Genomic DNA, 18,776 nt, shown 5'->3' on the forward strand with positions numbered 1-18,776 from the left:
TTCTCACCATATTCCAATACTGACATCTGCTGGAGCAGTGTGTTGCATCAAGTCACTCTTCAATGTTAGTGTGAATGTGCTTATGTTTTAAGGCAATGTATCTGTCTGTGTGGGTATGGAATACAAGGAGAGAAAAAATTACCTATTGTACCTGATTACATTTTTTAAGACAGCACTTTCAGACTATTTAACTTTGATTATTATTTTTTAGTACTCAAAAACATGTGAAAATGACTGATTCCATATTAACAGCATTCTCTTTCCCACTTTATCGCTATGAAAAATGGGAGAAACATAAAACTTGAATCAAGTAAAAATGGGTTAGCTATTATTTGTGCATCATAAAAGAAGAGGAAGCATCAAGACTAAATGAATGATGAATGTGAATTGAATATAAAAGTGAGTAATTAGTTTGAAAATTGAGGTAGTTTAATGCTATAGAAATGATTGACTTGAGAAACAAATATAGGTAGTCCTTATTTACTGACAGTAATTGAGACTGGTGACTCCAGTGTAAGGTGTGATATCATGTGATCATGCCAACTTAAAACAGCAGTTCTGCCAGTTTCGGTTGTCATTGTTAGGCAAATCTCACAGTGCTCTGTGGTCACATGATTATCATTTGAGACCTCCTGCAGGCTTCCCATTGACTTTGCTTGTTGGAAGCTAGCTGTGAAGGTTGCAAATGGCGATTACATGACCATAGGACACCTGCCAAGTACTTGAATTATGATCAAGTGGCTGCAGGGATACTGTGACAATCACCATGATGAGGACTCATCGTTAAGTGCCCATTGTTCAGCACCACTGTAACTTTAAATGGTTGCTGAATGAGTGGATATTAAGAAATGTCTGTATATGAAGGAAAATCGAACTGCTTAAGACAGGGGTGTCCAACTGCCAGCCTGTGGGCTGGATGCGTCATCCGGAAGCCGCGCCCACTCCTTTGCTGGCAATGGCAAAACTTTCCTGATACATCTAGCGACGTCATGTGACATCACGAATTTGACATGTCTGGCTTAAAATCATGGTTGGGTGAGGTTCAGAATAATGTTAACAAAATAAGGTGAAAAGTACAAAAAGTAATATATGAAGAGGTGTATAGACTGATTCCTATAGTTATTTAACATTGTGTTTGTGTGCGGATGCGCATATAGTTGTTAGCGAAGCAGTGATACAGTGGTTATGTGTATAATGGGTGCAGACAGGATGAAAGAGCCATTTAACATACTGTATCTGGTAACTGGTCTTCGACTTATCAGTTCATTAAATGACCGTTCAAAATTGCAAACGGCACTGAAAAATGTGATTTATGACGGTTTTTCAGTTATGACCTTTGCAGCATCCCCATTATCATATTATCAAAATCCAGATGTTTGGCAACTGGTTCATGCTTATGATCGCTGCTGTACCCCAAGGTCATATGATCACCTTTTGCAACCTTTTGATAAGCAAAATCAATGGGGAAGCCAGATTCACTTTAACAACCATATCAACAACCATAACTTATCAACTGCAGTGATTCATTTAACAACTGTGGCAAGAAATGTTGTCAAATGGGGCAAAACTCACTTAAGAAATGTCCCACTTAACAACAGAAATTTGGGGCTCAATTGTGGTAAGTCAAGGATCACCTGTACAGGTAGTCCTTGACTTACTACCTTTCATTTAGTGACCGTTCAAAGTTACACCACTGAAAATAGTAACTTATGACCATTTTTCTCACTTATGATCATTGCAACATCCCCTTAGTCACATGATCAAAAGAAATCAGATTCAATTTGCAATAGTGCTACTAACTTAACACCTGCAGTGATTCACTTAACAATAGATCAAGAAATCTAAGTTTGGGCAAAACCTACTTAAAAACTGGAAATTTGGGGGCCAATTGTCATTGTACGTTGAGGACTAAAACTGTTTCCAACCTTCAATTGGATGGAATAGTGCATCATATCTGTCTGTCTGTCTGTCTGTCTGTCTGTCTGTCTGTCTGTCTGTCTGTCTATCTATCTATCTATCTATCTATCTATCTATCTATCTATCTATCTATCTATCTATCATCTATCTCATGGTTCAAGATTCATAGGGTAACAATTTTTGAATCTATGTACATCAGATGGGATTACAAAATATGTCCAAAATCTAGGATCCACAACTCCTATGGTTTGAAATTTGGCAAAGTTGTGGTCATATGATCATCATTTCCAATACTCTCTACCACCTCCTATAAGGAAAGTCAATGGGGAAATTGGCAAGATGTCTGAAGTCACTCCTGCTCCCAGTGTTTTTTTACCCATTTATGGTCACTGTGTTTCTCTGTAAGGGTAAGGAAATCTCTCTGAAACAATGACCCAATGGGTAAGATTGTCTAGTAATAAATAATTGATGTTATCATCTGTGTTGAAAGTTCAACAGAACTAAGAGATCACAATTTTATGGCAATATTTTATGACCATGCATGAGTTCACTAGAGCTCTTGTATCACCTCTGTAGGTCTCAAGATCTATTGCATTAACGTCTGTAGTCATGAAATGCTTCGAAAGATTGGTTCTCCAACATCTTAGGACATGCCTCCCACTGGACTTTGATAAACATCAATTTGCCTACAGGGGAAATAGGTCGACAGACGATGCCATAGCTACTGCTTTACACTCTGTAGCAAGTCATCTCGAGAAACCTGGAAGCTACGTCAGGATGCTTTTTGTTGACTACAGCTCGGCTTTTAACACCATTTTGCCGAGCATTCTCATCGAGAAGCTGACTGACTTGAAATTCTCCCCCGCTATCTGCGATTGGATTCAAGACTTTCTTAGGGATCGGGTACAAACAGTGAGGGTCGGGTCTGCTTTGTCCACCCCCCTGAAGCTTTGCACCGGCACGCCACAGGGCTGTGTGCTTAGCCCCTACCTGTACTCTTTATATACTTATGATTGTGTATCATCTGACCCATCCACTGCGATAATCAAGTTCGCAGATGATACAACTGTGGTGGGTCTTATTACAGGTGGGGATGAGACAGCATATAGGGCGGAGGTACAAAAACTATCCATATGGTGTAGTAACAACAACTTGCACCTAAACATCAGCAAGACGAAAGAGATGGTGTTAGACTTCCGGAGAAAAAAAGAGGAACCTGCCCCACTTTACATCGGGGAGGACTGTGTAGAGAGAGTTCCCTCCTTTAAATTTCTGGGAGTCTACCTCTGTGAAGATCTGACCTGGAAAGTTAACACAACCCAGGTGGCTAGAAAGGCCCAACAGAGGCTTCACTTTCTTAGGATCTTGCGGAAGAACAGGGTAGAACAACAGCTAATGACCCTCTTTTACCGGTCTACCATAGAGAGCGTCCTCTCATATGGTATAGTGGTTTGGTATGCCGGTCTGACAGCCGCGGATAGGAAAGTATTACAGAGGGTAGTGAGCACAGCACAAGACATTGTGGGCTGTTCCCTGACACCACTGGATGACATCGCCAGGGCTCGTTGCCTTGGAAGAGTGAGGAAGATTCTCAGGGATGACTCACACCCTGGACGGTATCTCTTTACTCTCCTACCATCCGGTAGGAGATATAGGAGTATAGCCAGCCGTACCAACAGGCTGAAGAACAGCTTTTATCCGTGGGCTGTTAGGCTTTTGAATGGGATGTAATCTTATGCAGAGTTGACTTGGGAGGCCAGTGTGTGGTGTAGTTGGTTCACATAGTGTGGTGGGATGGAGGGTTTGTTGTCACTGTGTGTTGGGGGGAGAGAGCACAGGGGGAGGCTCAGCTAATCTCAATGTACACATGTTGTACTTTGACAATAAAGGTTTATTTATTATTATTATTATTATTATTATTATTATTATTATTATTATTATTATTATTATTATTATTATTATTATTATAGCTCTTGTATCACCTCTGTAGGTCTCAAGATCAGTTCATACACTTGGGTTCACACAAGGGTATTGCAACACAGATCATGAGTAATAATGAACTTGCCAGTAAACTCAGTCCTACTCAGAGAGAAACAGAATTGACTAATTGAATAATTGAGAGACATGTGTGGTTCTTCACTATGTGTTAACATCATATTTGTAGATGCCTATACCAAAAACTAGACATCAGCCTTTACATAGTGAGCTGTACCAATAGAGATGGTGCCCTCCCTTGCCCCAACCACAAATGAAAAAAAGATAATTAAAAGAAATTTTATTAGGGCAATTTAACTTTATTTTTTTTTCATACAGCTATAGCAGTAATAATAAAATAAGCTTAAAAACAAATTGCAGCCCAGGACAGAGTACATAAGTAGGAGCAACTACCAAGCAAATTTAAGTCCGTGATTACATAATAGTAAAAACCAAGCACACCTGTCCTTTCAGCAGATGAAAGTTATAGGGTTGCAAGGAAGTGCAACATGTACTAATTCATCAATATGAATTATGAGACAGAATAGATCCAATCATTGGTTCCCTCCCCCCTCACTTTGGCTTCATGTAGTACATGGTTTGTCAAGTGCTTTAGGTTAAAAATGGTAAATTTGAAAGGGTATTTGTTTTTCACCTGCTAAAAGAACCGGATCACTACAGCAATAAAAATAATTACATAACAACTACAGCTATGATGGTTTTGTTTTGGTTTGCCTGTTGATGTTTTTAAACTTCTTTAGTGTGCATGTGAAAGTCAATATCACTTTCTCTGTGTATGTGTGTGTTTGCGCTAGTGTGTGAATAATAAAACTACTGAAATTTTTCAGAAACTGGTTTGAATAGAATATATACTTTATATCTATTTATATTTTCTTTTTCTTTCTCTCTCTCCTTGATACTTGAAACATGCAGTAGTTGTTTTGAGTAATGTAAGACATATTAGATCCATGATTTACCTTTAATGGTTGGAAGTACCTGTTTTTCTGAAATTTCATTTTTAAAAAAATAATTTTTATTTTTCTTGTCTCATCAGAAATTATTTTCAGGCAGATTTAGACCAGTGCAGCTTTTGTTAGTCATGAGGAGGATGGCCAATCTTTCCAGCTGAAAGAATCCTGGCAAACTAGAAGCTGTTCACATAAAGCAAAGCCACTTTTTCAAAGGGGTATGGAGTGCTAATTCTGTGCCACTTTTTTGCAAGCAATTTTGTTCAGCCTGTCATTTTTATAAGCCTTAACAAAACTCCTTGTATTTATAGACATTTTTATTCAAAATAAGATCTTACTATTATACAGGTTTCTCTCTTTATTTTTATTTGACTATATACAGAAGTGCAAAAGGTCAACCTTCTCTCTATACTTTCCCACATGCTAAATTGCAGCATAATCATCCCTCAAGAGTATGCACAAGCACTCACACTTATTATAATTCTTGTTATACGTAAACTTTTTGAGTATTTGGATTATCAACAAAAAGTCCCTTGATCTACTGATTATGCAGCTTATTTATAAGAAGGCCTGATATTCAGGGATTTCAAAAAATATTTAAACAATATTTTAACATTTGAAATGGATACAGTAGAAAATAAATTTTATTCTAATATCTAAGAACTAGATTTTTTCTTTTATAATTAATTACAAACAAAATAAATCATCAAAATATTACTGAGTTGTCTGCCAGGATCATTTCAATAGCAACAACTTAACTTCTTACTTAACAATGATTATATAAGATATCCATATAAAAGATCTTTGTTCTTTTAATGAAAACTAGACAAGAACTAACAATGACTGATATTCTTACATTGTAATATTAAATCAGTAAAATATAAATCATTTAGTTAACAAGAATACGAATATTCATGACACTACATGTAAATTCAAAACTGCATATGCTATGAAGAAAAAATATTTTTAATTTTTTTTGTATTTTGAAAAAAATTCATCAGTAAAATCTAATAAAACAAAATTCTATAAACTTAAATGGCATTCATCTGGTAATAGAAAATGAAAATGATCTAATAAATGTACGAAATAAAAACTACCATTTTAACAAGGAAAAATAAGTCATATTCTCTAAATGTAAGTAAACTACAATAACATGTGAAGTCACCTATACTTTCTTAACACGATTGAAATTACATTGGTATGGGTTTTAACCCGTAATGTAATAATCTAAGGCTTTAATAGATGTACAGTACAATCAGTAAAATCAACACATCATTCTTTTTTTTTAACTAGAAAGCATCTCTCAAGCATAAAAACTTGCAAGTAAACTTGGAAGTATGGAGAATTCTAGAACCGAACCCTCACCTCTCCCATTCTACGCGACGCTACCAGAGACCTGGCCCCCACCTTGAGCTTTGCTGAACAGAGCAAAATATATCCTTTACTAACTGCAACATCCAAACCACACAAAGGATTTCCTTTGGATGAATCCATCTTAAAAACTTGAATGCACATCTATTTTTTTTTTCAATTTGTAAAGGCTTTCTAAGGCTATAAAGCAGTTAAATCTCAACAGAAGAAATCACATATAAAACTCACCCGATATTTAACCCACCCAGCGCCTACTCTAATTAACATTTTCATTGATTGTTGATTATTTTGGTTTTCTTTTTAATCAGGCATCTGATGTCAGTGCTTTTCCCATGATTAGAGTCACTATTTTTATTTTTAAGTGCGTGACTTTGAAGTGATGCGTTGGATCAGAAAAGCAAAACCCATCTCCTTCAACACATTTAGAGTCTCTTGGACTTTTGACAGAGGTTAGAAAATTGAAGCAAAATAAAATTATTTAGACTTTTTCTAATATTTGTCTCAGAAATGGCTCTTCCCTTTTTAAAATATTGTTTGTTATACAGTATACTTTGCAAAAACTATTGCAACTATAATGGTTTATAATAATTTATATGTTTATATATCCAGTATGTGTAGGAATGATCCATATATATCTATTCTTGTTTTTGCTTTAAAAAAATAACAAAAAATGTGCTGTCTATTATTAACTGAGGTGGCCATTTCTGAGACAGCTTTGGTTTGAAACGGAAGGGTGCCCTTTGACTGATTACCTACTAGCAAAACAAGCAAAAATGTGGCTCTTAAAGTAACACTGAAGAAATAATACTCTACTTTGATTACAGTCTATGGCACTTCATGAAAATCTTTAACAACACGGTACTTAAAGCCATTGATGTGCTTTAAAAATATACACAGTTGTGGTTTTACTTGGCACATTCATCTCTGTCAGATACCTCTTTTACCACTTCTTACAATCTATTACATTTAAAAATATTACTCTTAAAACAAAAAAAGGAAAAAATTATACTGTGCATGCACGGTCTCTTCTATAATGGCAATTTTAAATACAAGGTGCACCATTTGTTATTTGTAAACCTTGAGATAATAAACTTACTTTAAAAATTATATCTTGGTCTACAGACGTACCAATACATTATAGATCTATGGCTACATCACAGTCTGTCTTTTCAAAATGACGTACATGATTATGTAGGAAAAGAGTCTACCAATGCATACGTCAGCTTGGTATGCATTGCATACTTGTGTGCTAGAAAAGATGGACAATGCTGTAGTCTTTAGACTAACATTCTCCAACCTGATGCCCGTTAGCTATCTTGGGTCTATAACTTCCAGGATTTATAGATCAACACAAATGGAGGGCATCAAGTTAGGGAAGGTTGTTTTAGACAATATGATCACCCCAGCACAAATATCTATTCAATGTACAAAGTATATAGGCAACAGTGTGCAGTGAATTTCCAAGTTGTCATTTCATCTTGTTAACATGCAATATGTGGATGTCTTACTGCTGAGGAAATTTGGGTGCTGTTATTTTACGGTATATACATTATGGCTAATGACCTGTCCTGATTCTTCACTCAACCACGCTGTCCTCTTCTCTGTCATATGATCTAGAAAAACAAGGATTTTTTAAAAAAAATTTTTTAAACAAGTAGTATATTAATGATTCAATCTAACAGAAATATTCAGTCAAAAGCCAATTATTTAAATAAACATATATGTAAAAGCACTTTGTGAAAACCACGTCCTCTTGAGAATGCTGGGAAAAATAGAAGAAAGGCCATCGGCAAGATGAATAGACTCAATTAAATACAGGGGGGGGGGAATGTTGAAAGACCTGAAGGGCCAGGAGAGGACAGATCATTCTACACAAGTCATTTTATGTAGTTGCTAAAAGTCAAGACATAATGAAATTAATTTAAGATATCCTTCTGAACAGGAAGGAGTTTATGATTATTTCTCCCAGCTAAAACTAAATTAGCAGTGAATATATGAACTTTATATTACTTGTGACTAACTGCAGCAGCATCTACATAATATTCTCATTACAAAACATTGCTGAATTCCATTTCTTCATATGTTGCTATAAAAATGTAATGGGGACAGGTGTCTGACTATATACATGATGACCAACCACAGATCATTATGGTATGTCCTTTACCCGTGTATTAAAATTTTACATTGAGTGTTTAAAAAAAATCTTTCAGAGTGCTTATTGATGTACTCTGGAAGCTGGGCCAATTAAAAATAAAATTTAAAGAGTCATTCCATAATAGTATTTCTTAAGAGCATAAAAAAATCCCTCTTTGTAATCAATCAACATATTCTTTAAGGAACCTTCTAGCCTCGGAGTTCTGATTTGTTTCGTCTTGTCTATCAGAACCTTGAAACCCTCCTGACGAGATCAAATGGCTGTTTTTCCTTCCTGCATTATGAGCAGGACAGGAATAAAATTTCTATTTTCTGTTGCTGGCTAGCAAACATTATTGAGGATCACATGACTTTTGTAACCAGCAGGAATAAATAGCAAAATTCTCACTAGATTTGTCTAATGCTCTTTTAAAATTCCTTGGTCAACATATTCCATAGTATATTCTTTCAGATTGCATGGATGAATCAGGGATATATTTCCTTCATTTGCATAAAAACTGTTCATAAAAATTAGGGCTAAACTGATATGTAGATATATTTATCACTTAAATGCAGATGTATTGATGTTTGAGTAAGCATATAAAACAATATCAAGGAACACTTTAACCTCCTATACTTTCTGAGATGTTAACTGTTAATATTACTTACTTACAAATATTTTTGTATCACTGAACTCAACATGAGTCTTGGCAGTTTATAGAAAATAGAAAAGATAAATTTAAATTTGAAAACATTTGATTTAATACAACAGACATCCAACTAGTGAAACACAAAGATACATACACAATCAACAATCATGTACAACAGGGGTGTCAAACTCAATTTCCTTGAGGGCCGCATCAGCATTGCAGTTGCCCTCGGGGGGGCTGGGTGGGTGTGGCCAGGGTGGGTGCGGCCTACTGGGTGGGTGTGGCTGGAGTGCATGTGGCCAACTGGGTGGGCATGGCCACCTCTACATCTTTCACATCAAGGGTACCTATGGGAGCCTAGGCAGGAGTGGGACAAATCTGAAGGTCTCTGGCAGAAGGAGATGGGACCAGGGCAAGTGCCAAGGCATGGTTCACTGGAGGAGCCTCACTGTTCCTCTTAGGCCATAGGGGGGAAGCTGGACGGTGGCGCAGAGGTCAAATGCCCAGCCCAGCCCTCAAGCACCCGCGACACTAAGCCCAGCCCCACTTCCCCAAGGGGGCGCCCAGCTGCACTGCTGCTGCTGCTGCTGTGCTTGCTCTCCTTAGCCAGGTTGCTCATGATGGGTACGAGGGCAAAGTCAAGAGGGAGGCCCACTCCCTCTCCATGTGAGGAGACCTGGCTTTGTATCCAAAGCTTCCTTAACAATAGGATGGGAGACCCCCCCAGGATAGGCCAGGAGGAGGGCGCAAGGGGATGGTGAAAGAGCAGCAGGGAAGGACTAAGGCAGGACTTCCTACAGACCCACCCTTCCTTCCTTCAAGTGGTGGGAAAATATTTGAGATGAGGGAGGGAGAAAAACAGGCAAGAAACACAGCTGGGGAAGTGTCATCCTTCATGAGAAATGAAGAATTGCACCATCGCCTGGAAGTGGCCAGCACATGGCCCTCGCCTACTTCACATATCCGGCTTGCTGGGCTCTGGTGGAGGGGATGCCATGAGCAGCATGAGAGTCAATGTTACCTGCGCAATGCTGCTCAGTCCCCAGCCTGCCCAGTTTTGGCAGGCAGCAGGGCGCTCTCTTCACAGTGCCGAGAGGCTGAGCCAGGTGGCACGAATCTGAAGAGAAGCGCAACGCTGCCCAGCCCCTAGCCTGCCCGAATTAGGCAGGGCCATGTGCTGGCCACTTCCCAGCGATGGTGCATTTCTTCATTTCTCACAAAGGGTGATACCTCCCCAGCGTGCGCCCAGGGGGCAGTGCCGACATGGCACAGACCGGTCCCTCACTGTTTTCAGATGGCCTTGTGGAGGTAAGACTGAATGCGTTTCAGCATAGATGGCCACCATGAAATTGTACATTGGCTCCCGGCCGCCCTGGGCCAGGGCCAAGGCAGCGGGGGCCGTTCCCTCACTGTTTCCAGGATGGGTTTGTGGGCCACATGAAACCACTTTGCGGGCCACATCCGGCCCCCGGGCCTTGTGTTTCACATGTCTGATGTACAAGGAGAATGGAATGCAAATCTTCTCAAAAGTATCAAATACAATAGTATGCATTTGAGATACTTACTATTTGATGATTAAGTGTCTACATCTGTGTAACATACTTGTGGCTAGTCAGATGTTCGGCAGATATTATGGGAATCTATTAAAAATATAAACTTTAATTGATATAATAATACCTCAAATGAAAAACTGCAAAGCTCTGTATTATGTAATATATGTTAACAGAAACATAGCTAGCAATTAAAATGAGAACATTCAGTTAAGTAGGAGATCAACCATTTTTGACTGTTTAAAAGAAACATACATTTACAGTTAAACATTCATGCAGTTCGGTCATTTCAAACACCCTTTTTGTTGGCCTACACAGAGATTATAAGAACTAGGGTTGTTTCAGTTTTCTGATTTTAACAGTTGGCTTCAGAAGCAAACTGTTGTGCTGTGCATTTTGCAACCTCAATGCAAAATTGAGATTATTATTATTATAACAGTAACTGATGTCATTAACTGTTTAAAAAGAGCAGAAATTCAAGTGAAGACCTCAGCAGAATACAGCACTGTGACCTTGAACTACACCACTTTTACACATTTTCTTTAGGGGTTGTTTAGAAAATCTAAATATTTGGCTATCCATAAGAATAGTTTTTTTATTGCATAAATTATCCATTTAGATTCTTTTCTTTGTTGTCTATGGATTTGAAATGTTAGTTCATTGGTGGTTTAATCTAATTCTAAAATTGTCTCAACTACTTTTGGGCAATTATATATCCCAGGCTGTGCCCAAAAGTAGTTGAGACAAACCACCAATTAGATTAATAAAATAAAAATGTTTAGTAATTAGAGCAATCAAGAAAAACCCTGCTGTAACAATACTTAAAGAATAGCATCAATTATATCAGTCACCATAACAGAAGTTCTAAATTTCATCCTGCCCAGCTGCCAACAAACATTTTTAACAACAAAAATTGCTTTATTTGGTGGTTGTTTTTAATCAAGAGCTGACTACTTTCAAAATGGATCTGTTTTGAAAGTACTTTGTGCAGGAGGCAAGAACTTTACCTTGCTAATTTCCTGTGATTGATCTTGAGGGGAATCTGTTATAAGCAGTATATGTTCTTCCTCCAATTTCAATGGAGTGTGTGGATTATATTGCAAATCTTTTCATTGTAAAAACAGCATATATATATGAATATTATAATACCTGCTTGTATGTGCTTTTATTATCTAATAAATATTTCACAAGCATTTGCATCAAAAAGTTAAATGTCAAACAAGTTCAGATAGGTTAAAAAACAATACATTCATAAAAAAGGCTCCGATCAGTTTCTACTACGTGATTTACTTACTTCCTGTTGGCGTCTAGTACTAGAGTACAGAAGTTCCAAAAGTAAACAAAATCTTCTAATTCAGCCCAATCCCTAATATTCTTTAACTATATTCCATAGAAGCCTTCTCCAATTTGGCTCCAATATTGTCCAGATAATGCAGGGTGTAATTCCCCAAATCCCCAGGAAGTAGAAGAATTGTAATCCCCCAAAATCTGAAAGGTTCCAGATTGGGAAAATCTAACCTATACATTTCGAAAATCTCTTTTTGCACATTAATGCGTCCCAAGTGTAATGAAGCTTCTCATACCATTGGTTTGCTACTGCAGCAGAAAGAGATGTTGCGTCCAGCTGTCTAGAAGCTTCAAGTGTAGTGCTGTCAAAACAGACCAAGGAGCTTCAGCACCAGTCAGTAAAGAGGAACGGGGCCAGGTCTCAAGTACTTATGCATGCATGAACGTTGCATTTTGTGGCACTGCATCATGTCAGCATTGCTCATGTATTATATACATATATTGCTTATATATGTATATACAAAGAATAGGCTACAAAACCTGACTGGAGCGCATTATGAGGATCCAGAGAGATATGCATGAAATGATCAAATTGTACAACAAAAACAAAACCTCCAGAATCTGTGTGGGTGAAGCCCTTAAAAAATATGGGGAAAAAATATTCAGACTCATCTGTACAGAGATGAGGGAAAAAGAAAAAGGAATTTTCCTCCATCCTTCCCTCCCTTCTTCCCTTCTTCTCTGAAAAATAACATGTCTGATGACTAAACTTTTCATTATTAATGCCTAATGAATACATCCAGGACTCTTTTGTATACTATGCTAGTCACTCTTTGCTTTGCTGTAAATTAAACATCAAATTCCTATATTGTAAAGAAGATAGCACTTTTGTTTTTAAATCTTACTATTCAAAGATATCTGAAATGTGCTTTTACCTTGACTCCTTATTGGCATTATGTAAAATCACAATTAATGTGAAAATGTATTATCTTGGTGTACCCAAAATGGAAAATGGTTATCCTGACTTATCTAAAATGGAAAGTAGATATATCTACAGTGGTCCTTATATAAGAAAACAAGACAATCTGATGGTTGCTCTCCGTCAACTGTTTAGCCATCAAGATAAAACTTTGATTCATTTAACAATGGTTCAATGGCTTCAGAAAAAGTGACTTACAACCTGTACTTGCACTTATGATTAACACACCACTCCCTATGGTCATTGGCTCACAATCTGGGTGCTTGGTAACTGGCTCACATTTACAACCAACTGTGTCTCGAGGTCATGTGATCACTATTTGAGACCATTTTTGCTGATTTCCAGCAAAAAAAAATGCTCATGAGAAAGCTGAATTCACTAAAGTGCAATAACGGTGATAATGATGACAACGTTGGAAGGGATCTTGGAGGTCATCTAGTCCAACACTCTGCTCAGGCAGAAAACCTTATATCATTTCAGACAAATGGCTGTCCAGTTTCTTCTTAAAAACTTCCAATGTTGGAGCATTCACAGCTTCTGGAGGCAGGTTGTTCCACTGATTAATTGTTCTGTCAGAAAATTTCTTAGTTCTAGGTTGTTTAAAATAGGATTCAATTGGACTTATGACTACAATGACTTATGATGGAAATTCCAGTTCCAATTGTGTTTGTACGTTGAGGACTAATTATATCCAATTAATAAGTCCCCCAAAATTCCTGCTCAGTATCGATGTCCCAAAACATCTTAGGGTGCCACTTTGGGCCAAGAAACCTGTATTATAGGGTGCTGTGTCATAAGCAAAAATGTGTAATAAGATCATAAGTTAGGATGCTGATGGGATTACTTTTCCTTGTTTGTGGATTGTCTTTCCTATTTTCCAGCAGAATTCTGAAAATGAAATTGAAACCTTTTATGAGGGGGTAAGTGGGCACTACAATGTTTTATGACATTTCAATAGACCATGCCTTTTCCCATACATAAAGGAACGAAGAAACTACTTATATACTATGATTTTAGGACTGAACTTGAAAATTCTCATATAGCTCTTATCACGTGGCAGTGTGCTTAAAAAACACACAGACCTGAATGTCATCTTTGTCATCGAGGAACTTCTCTTCTTAGCTTACATTCTTTACATTTGTAAGGAGGTAAACCAGGGACCTGTGTTCAGATGTGTTGTTGTTGTTAGTTGTGAAGTTGTGTCTGACCCATCGCAACCCCATGGAAAACATTCCTCCAGGCCTTCCTGTCCTCTACCATCTTCTGGAGTCCATTTAGGCTCACGCCTACTGCTTCAGTGACTCCATCCAGCCACCTCATTCTCTGTCGTCCCCTTCTTCTCTTGCCCTCAATCTTTCCCAGCATTAGGCTCTTCTCCAGTGAGTCCTTCCTTCTCATTAGGTGGCCAAAGTATTTGAGTTTCAACTTCAGAATCTGGCCTTCTAAAGAGCACTCAGGGTTGATCTCCTCTAGGACTGACCGGTTTGATCGCCTTGCAGTCCAAGGGACTCACAGGAGTCTTCTCCAGCACCAGAGTTCAAAGGCCTCAATTCTTTGGTACTCAGCCTTTCTTATGGTCCAACTTTCACAGCCATACATTGCAACTGGGAAGACCATAGCCTTGACTATATGCACTTTTTTGGCAGGGTGATGTCTCTGCTTTTTAGTATGCTGTCTAGATTTGTCATGGCTTTCCTCCCCAGGAGCAAGCGTCTTTTAATTTCTTGGCTGCAGTCCCCATCTGCGGTGATCTTGGAGCTCAGGAAAATACCTCCATTTCTTCCCCATCTATTTGCCAGGAATTGAGAGGGCCGAATGCCATGATCTTGGTGTTCTTAATGTTAAGTTTCAAGTGTTCAGATGTACCACTTAATAAACCAAGAAAGATGAAACTTTTCTTGCTTGTTTGCTGCTTTGTTGATGAAAGAAGCCAACCAAGAGCTAATATGCTAGCTTATTCCGACATGAAAACTAGTTCAATATCTACTATGGTGCTAAAGTATAGTAGGAATACACCCAGTAGAATTTTCACAAACTTTCCTCTTTTGTAGGTTATATCAAGTGCAGAATATTTATAAATTTTATCAGCCTGACTTTCTAAATACATTCATCTATCATTTAACTCCAATTCTCCTTCTGGGGATCAAATTTGGAAATTAATTCACTTAAGCCTGCAGATCTAAAGAGAATGTGTAGGCCAACAAGAAGTATAAACCAACGAACAAAACAACAACAAAAAAACCACAACCAAACAAACAAAATAAAAGAAATCCCCATGCTCCTTAAAAGCACCGATTCTGAGTTATGTTTAAGAAACAAAGCTGTAAATTAGCAAACCTGGTTGGCTGTGGCAGTTGCAGCGAAGGGGACGCTTGTGGCAGATGTTGTTGCTGCAGACACAGTGGCGGGCGTAGCGCCGTGCACCATGGGAACTTTTGGAAGGAAAACCATATAAGCAAACATACAGAAGAGTGTAGCAGTATGGGAAACCATGGCAAGAGGTGGTAAGATGGTCAGATATGGTATTTATATCAGCAGAATAGCCATGGGGCGAGGTACCGCCACCAGCGAAAAGGACATGCAACCACAGCGCAAAGCAGGGCGACATTCCAGAGAGCGGGGTGGAAGACAAGGTAAAAGACAAAAGGAAAGGAGAAAAGGGAAGGGAAAAATGCTTATTACCACTGAATCACCAAAGTCAATACAATAAATTTCAACCATTTCATTTTAGACCCAAGAAACTACAAACAACACTCTCTTTAATAGTTTGAAAATCTTAGGATAACCATATTCCCAATCCCTCCCATTATACTTTCTGATATTATTATAATCTGCTGAAATAAAACTCTAATTCTGCATTTCTTGCATAAAATGTGTAACTGGCTTTTTCTGTTTTAAACACAAAATAATTTTCTAAAACACTGGAACTCACAAGTCCAGTCAAAATCCACCAGAGCTGATAAAAAGGGATGGGGAAAATGTGGCACAGAAAAACTTGATAATGGTAGGAAGTAAATGGCTTCTAAGTAAATTGTGTCAATTAAATAAAGCAAATGCATTTAATTGACAAGTGTTAGTGCAAGGGAAGAAAAATGATTTTGCACAGTAACTCTAAGTTAAAACCTAGTAGTGGATTTTGAAAGTCTGTGAGCTGCTAAACAGGTTTAAGATAATCAAGAAACAAAGCTGGCACCTACCAACACTTGTAGCGGGTGTCATGCACAATATTGAGCCTGCCCATCATGCATTGCAACAGGAAGGTGGATTTGCAAAGGGAAAAGAATTAAAACAACCCATCACACGTGTAATTAGGAAAATCTCATTTGAACAAAGAAGGAAAAATTGGTTATTATGGGAAAACAGTGGCATGTAACCAATAGCACAATCAAATCAAACAGCAAGGTGGTGGTAATTAGAACTAGACTTACATGAGCAGGGCAAGGAGAAAGCAGACTGAACTGTGTGTTGGTATTTTGATTACAATGAACTACTAAGTTAAAAGTAGACTCTAATAAAACGTAAGGAGAGGTTTCAGTTGTCCAATTTTGACATTTACTCATATATTGTTTTATATTAAGTTTGATTTACAGGTACTTTTTATATGTTAATTCATGACTAATGTGGATGCAGAAAAAAACCAACACTGTAGTAACACCACATTAAGCTTTGCTTTCTAAATGGCATATGTTTAAGCTTCAGGAAGAGGTTTGGTAAATCTAGATATGTTACTGTGTTTGAAGGCTGGTTAATACATAACACTAAACCATATAATGTATGAATGAACGTCAGGCTCTGATTTGCAGGATGCCTTTTCACCTCTCCTGTGCAATATCTACATGAGACAGTTCAAGGACACATACAATCTGTATATTAATGGTAAGAGATGTGTATCTTGTCTCCTAGACCAGAAGTCCCCAACCTTTTGGGCAGCAGGGACCGGTTCCGTGGAGAAAGGTTTTTCCGTGGACCGGAGAATGTGTGGTTTTGTGTGCTGCCTGCATCCCACAGATGGGGCTTTGCTTGCATGTGCAAAACGGTTGCTGGCATGCCACAAACCAGTACCGGTCCACGGACTGGGAGTTGGGGATCCCTGTCCTAGACAACTAACAGCTATCAAGATCTTGTTCCAGTGCCTAAGAGTTGTTGGGTTCTGTTTGAAAACGAATAGGCTTAACCCTAGAAAGACTAAGTGATTTATGACCAAGGAGGGTTTCTTCTTCCAGTTCTAGGGAACTTTTAATCTTTGACTGTGAATGGGTTTGTACTGGCCTATTTGAGGCTGGAACACTATCTGGAAATTTCCTGAAATCCCAGGTCCTGCTGAGCCAGGAAGGAAATTGCATGCAACAAGCTCAATGTATGTGCCAAGATTAAGAGGTCTCCCTTTGTAATGCTGTATATGAAAGACCTTGGGAGACTGGGCCAAGAAATGCTACCAAGCAAACAGTAAGATAGTGGGTAGGGGAAGAGGCTCAGAAGAGACCCTTCCTAGTTTCTTAGGCTGTAAATGTGACTTGTATTTTCAGACTTGCAAAGTTCTGTTAATGTAGCTTTATAATAGAGTAGAAAAAGCTCATTTGTTTGTGTTTCCATTTTGGTCTACCTACTAAGACTGGCATCAATTTTCTTTACAGTCATTCATGGCTTGATTATCTCCCAGAACACCTCTACTGTAACACTCTGCAAATGTTGCTCTTGAAGACCACTCAGGAGGTATATTTGGTTCACAATGAAGCAGTCTGCTATTCCCATGTGTCATCTTGCTATGTAAACTGCAATGGTTTCCAGCTGGCTTCTGAGAGGATATTAAAGTGCTGATTATCTTTAATGGTCTAGAGCCAGCTAAGGAGGATTGCTTGGCTCCTATAGGTATTGGCCTGTCCTGTGTTCTGGTTTGCTTGAAGTCCCATCAGCTAAGTGATGGCATCTAACAGGACTCAGGAAGAGGGCTTCATCTGTCACAACATTTATTATTCAGAACAGCATCCCCATGGGTATTCATATGGCTGCCACTTTCCCTGCTTTGTGAGCTTTAAAAATTAGTTGTTTTTATTGCTCCAGGGTTTGGTCAGAGTGCTTGGACAGGACCCTTTGATTTGTGGACAGTGAGGTAGTTGTTATGTTGTCCTTTGACAATGGTTCTTACTTGTGAAGCTACCCAGAATAATTCTGGAGTTAGGCAATCTAGAAATTCATAAATCAATAACTAAATAAACATAGTTTGAAGCTGCTGTAACTAATTTAGTATATTTAGGTGAGTCCTGTTATTGCAAGGAAATATCTGATCAAAGCATTAGCTCAATTTTCCCCCCATTCTAGTTGTTCCCAAATATATTAGGATTTAATTCCCAAAATTTTCAGAGCAATAGAGACTCAGAATTGCTCATGTTGTACTCCTAACACATCTGGAAGCAGCCATATTTTAATAAAATATTTCCTGAAAATAAAATCAATTAGACAAAATGCTATGTATTTTTTTCCTGTAGATTCCCCTCTCTAGAATTCTTATACACGTAAGAAAATTCAATTAAATAGATATTAAATATTATGGCTATGATGACTATTTGAACATTGTCAACCAATATAGTTATCTAACATTTAAGTATCAATGTTTCTAGACTGAATTGAGTTTTGATATTCAAAGCGGACTTTAAATTTTAAGTAATAATTTTAAAAATTCAAATAATATGCATTAATTCATTTAATTCTTGGGACAGAGGTGTCACTGTTATTTTGTTATTACTACTTTTGTTATTATTATTGTTATTCATAATCCATACAACTAATTATGGTACCCATGCAAAAATATAAAGATCATTTTAGTTGACCATCATGTTCAAACTACAAAACTAATATATTTTCAGTTTTAAATTTCAGTCATCCTCCTTCTTCAGGTCTGAAACCAACACACACTTTTGCATAGAATGTTTAGCAAATGAACATAAGG

At 37.8% G+C, this 18,776-nt stretch overlaps 1 protein-coding gene across 12 annotated transcripts in view; it reads right to left on the reverse strand.

Moving 5' to 3' along the window:
• Nucleotides 1–4,190: 4,190 nt before the first annotated feature.
• MBNL1 (muscleblind like splicing regulator 1) overlaps nt 4,191–18,776 on the reverse strand; it is a 173,515-nt gene continuing 158,929 nt past the window's right edge. For 8 of the 12 annotated variants that reach the window (XM_083364670.1, XM_083364668.1, XM_083364672.1 and 5 more), the window contains 4 exons: nt 16,027–16,062; nt 15,167–15,261; nt 10,579–10,653; nt 4,191–7,843 (listed from right to left, as the gene is read on the reverse strand). In XM_083364670.1, the coding sequence (XP_083220796.1) occupies nt 10,597–10,653; nt 15,167–15,261; nt 16,027–16,062 (188 nt within the window). In that variant the 3' untranslated portion in view covers nt 4,191–7,843; nt 10,579–10,596. The remainder of the gene's footprint in view (nt 7,844–10,578; nt 10,654–15,166; nt 15,262–16,026; nt 16,063–18,776) is intronic. The other 4 variants (XM_083364673.1, XM_083364678.1, XM_083364676.1 and 1 more) reach the window with 1 other exon arrangement.

This window comes from Vipera ursinii (genome assembly GCF_947247035.1).
Source record: "Vipera ursinii genome assembly, chromosome: 5".
NCBI classification, from domain to species: domain Eukaryota; kingdom Metazoa; phylum Chordata; class Lepidosauria; order Squamata; family Viperidae; genus Vipera; species Vipera ursinii.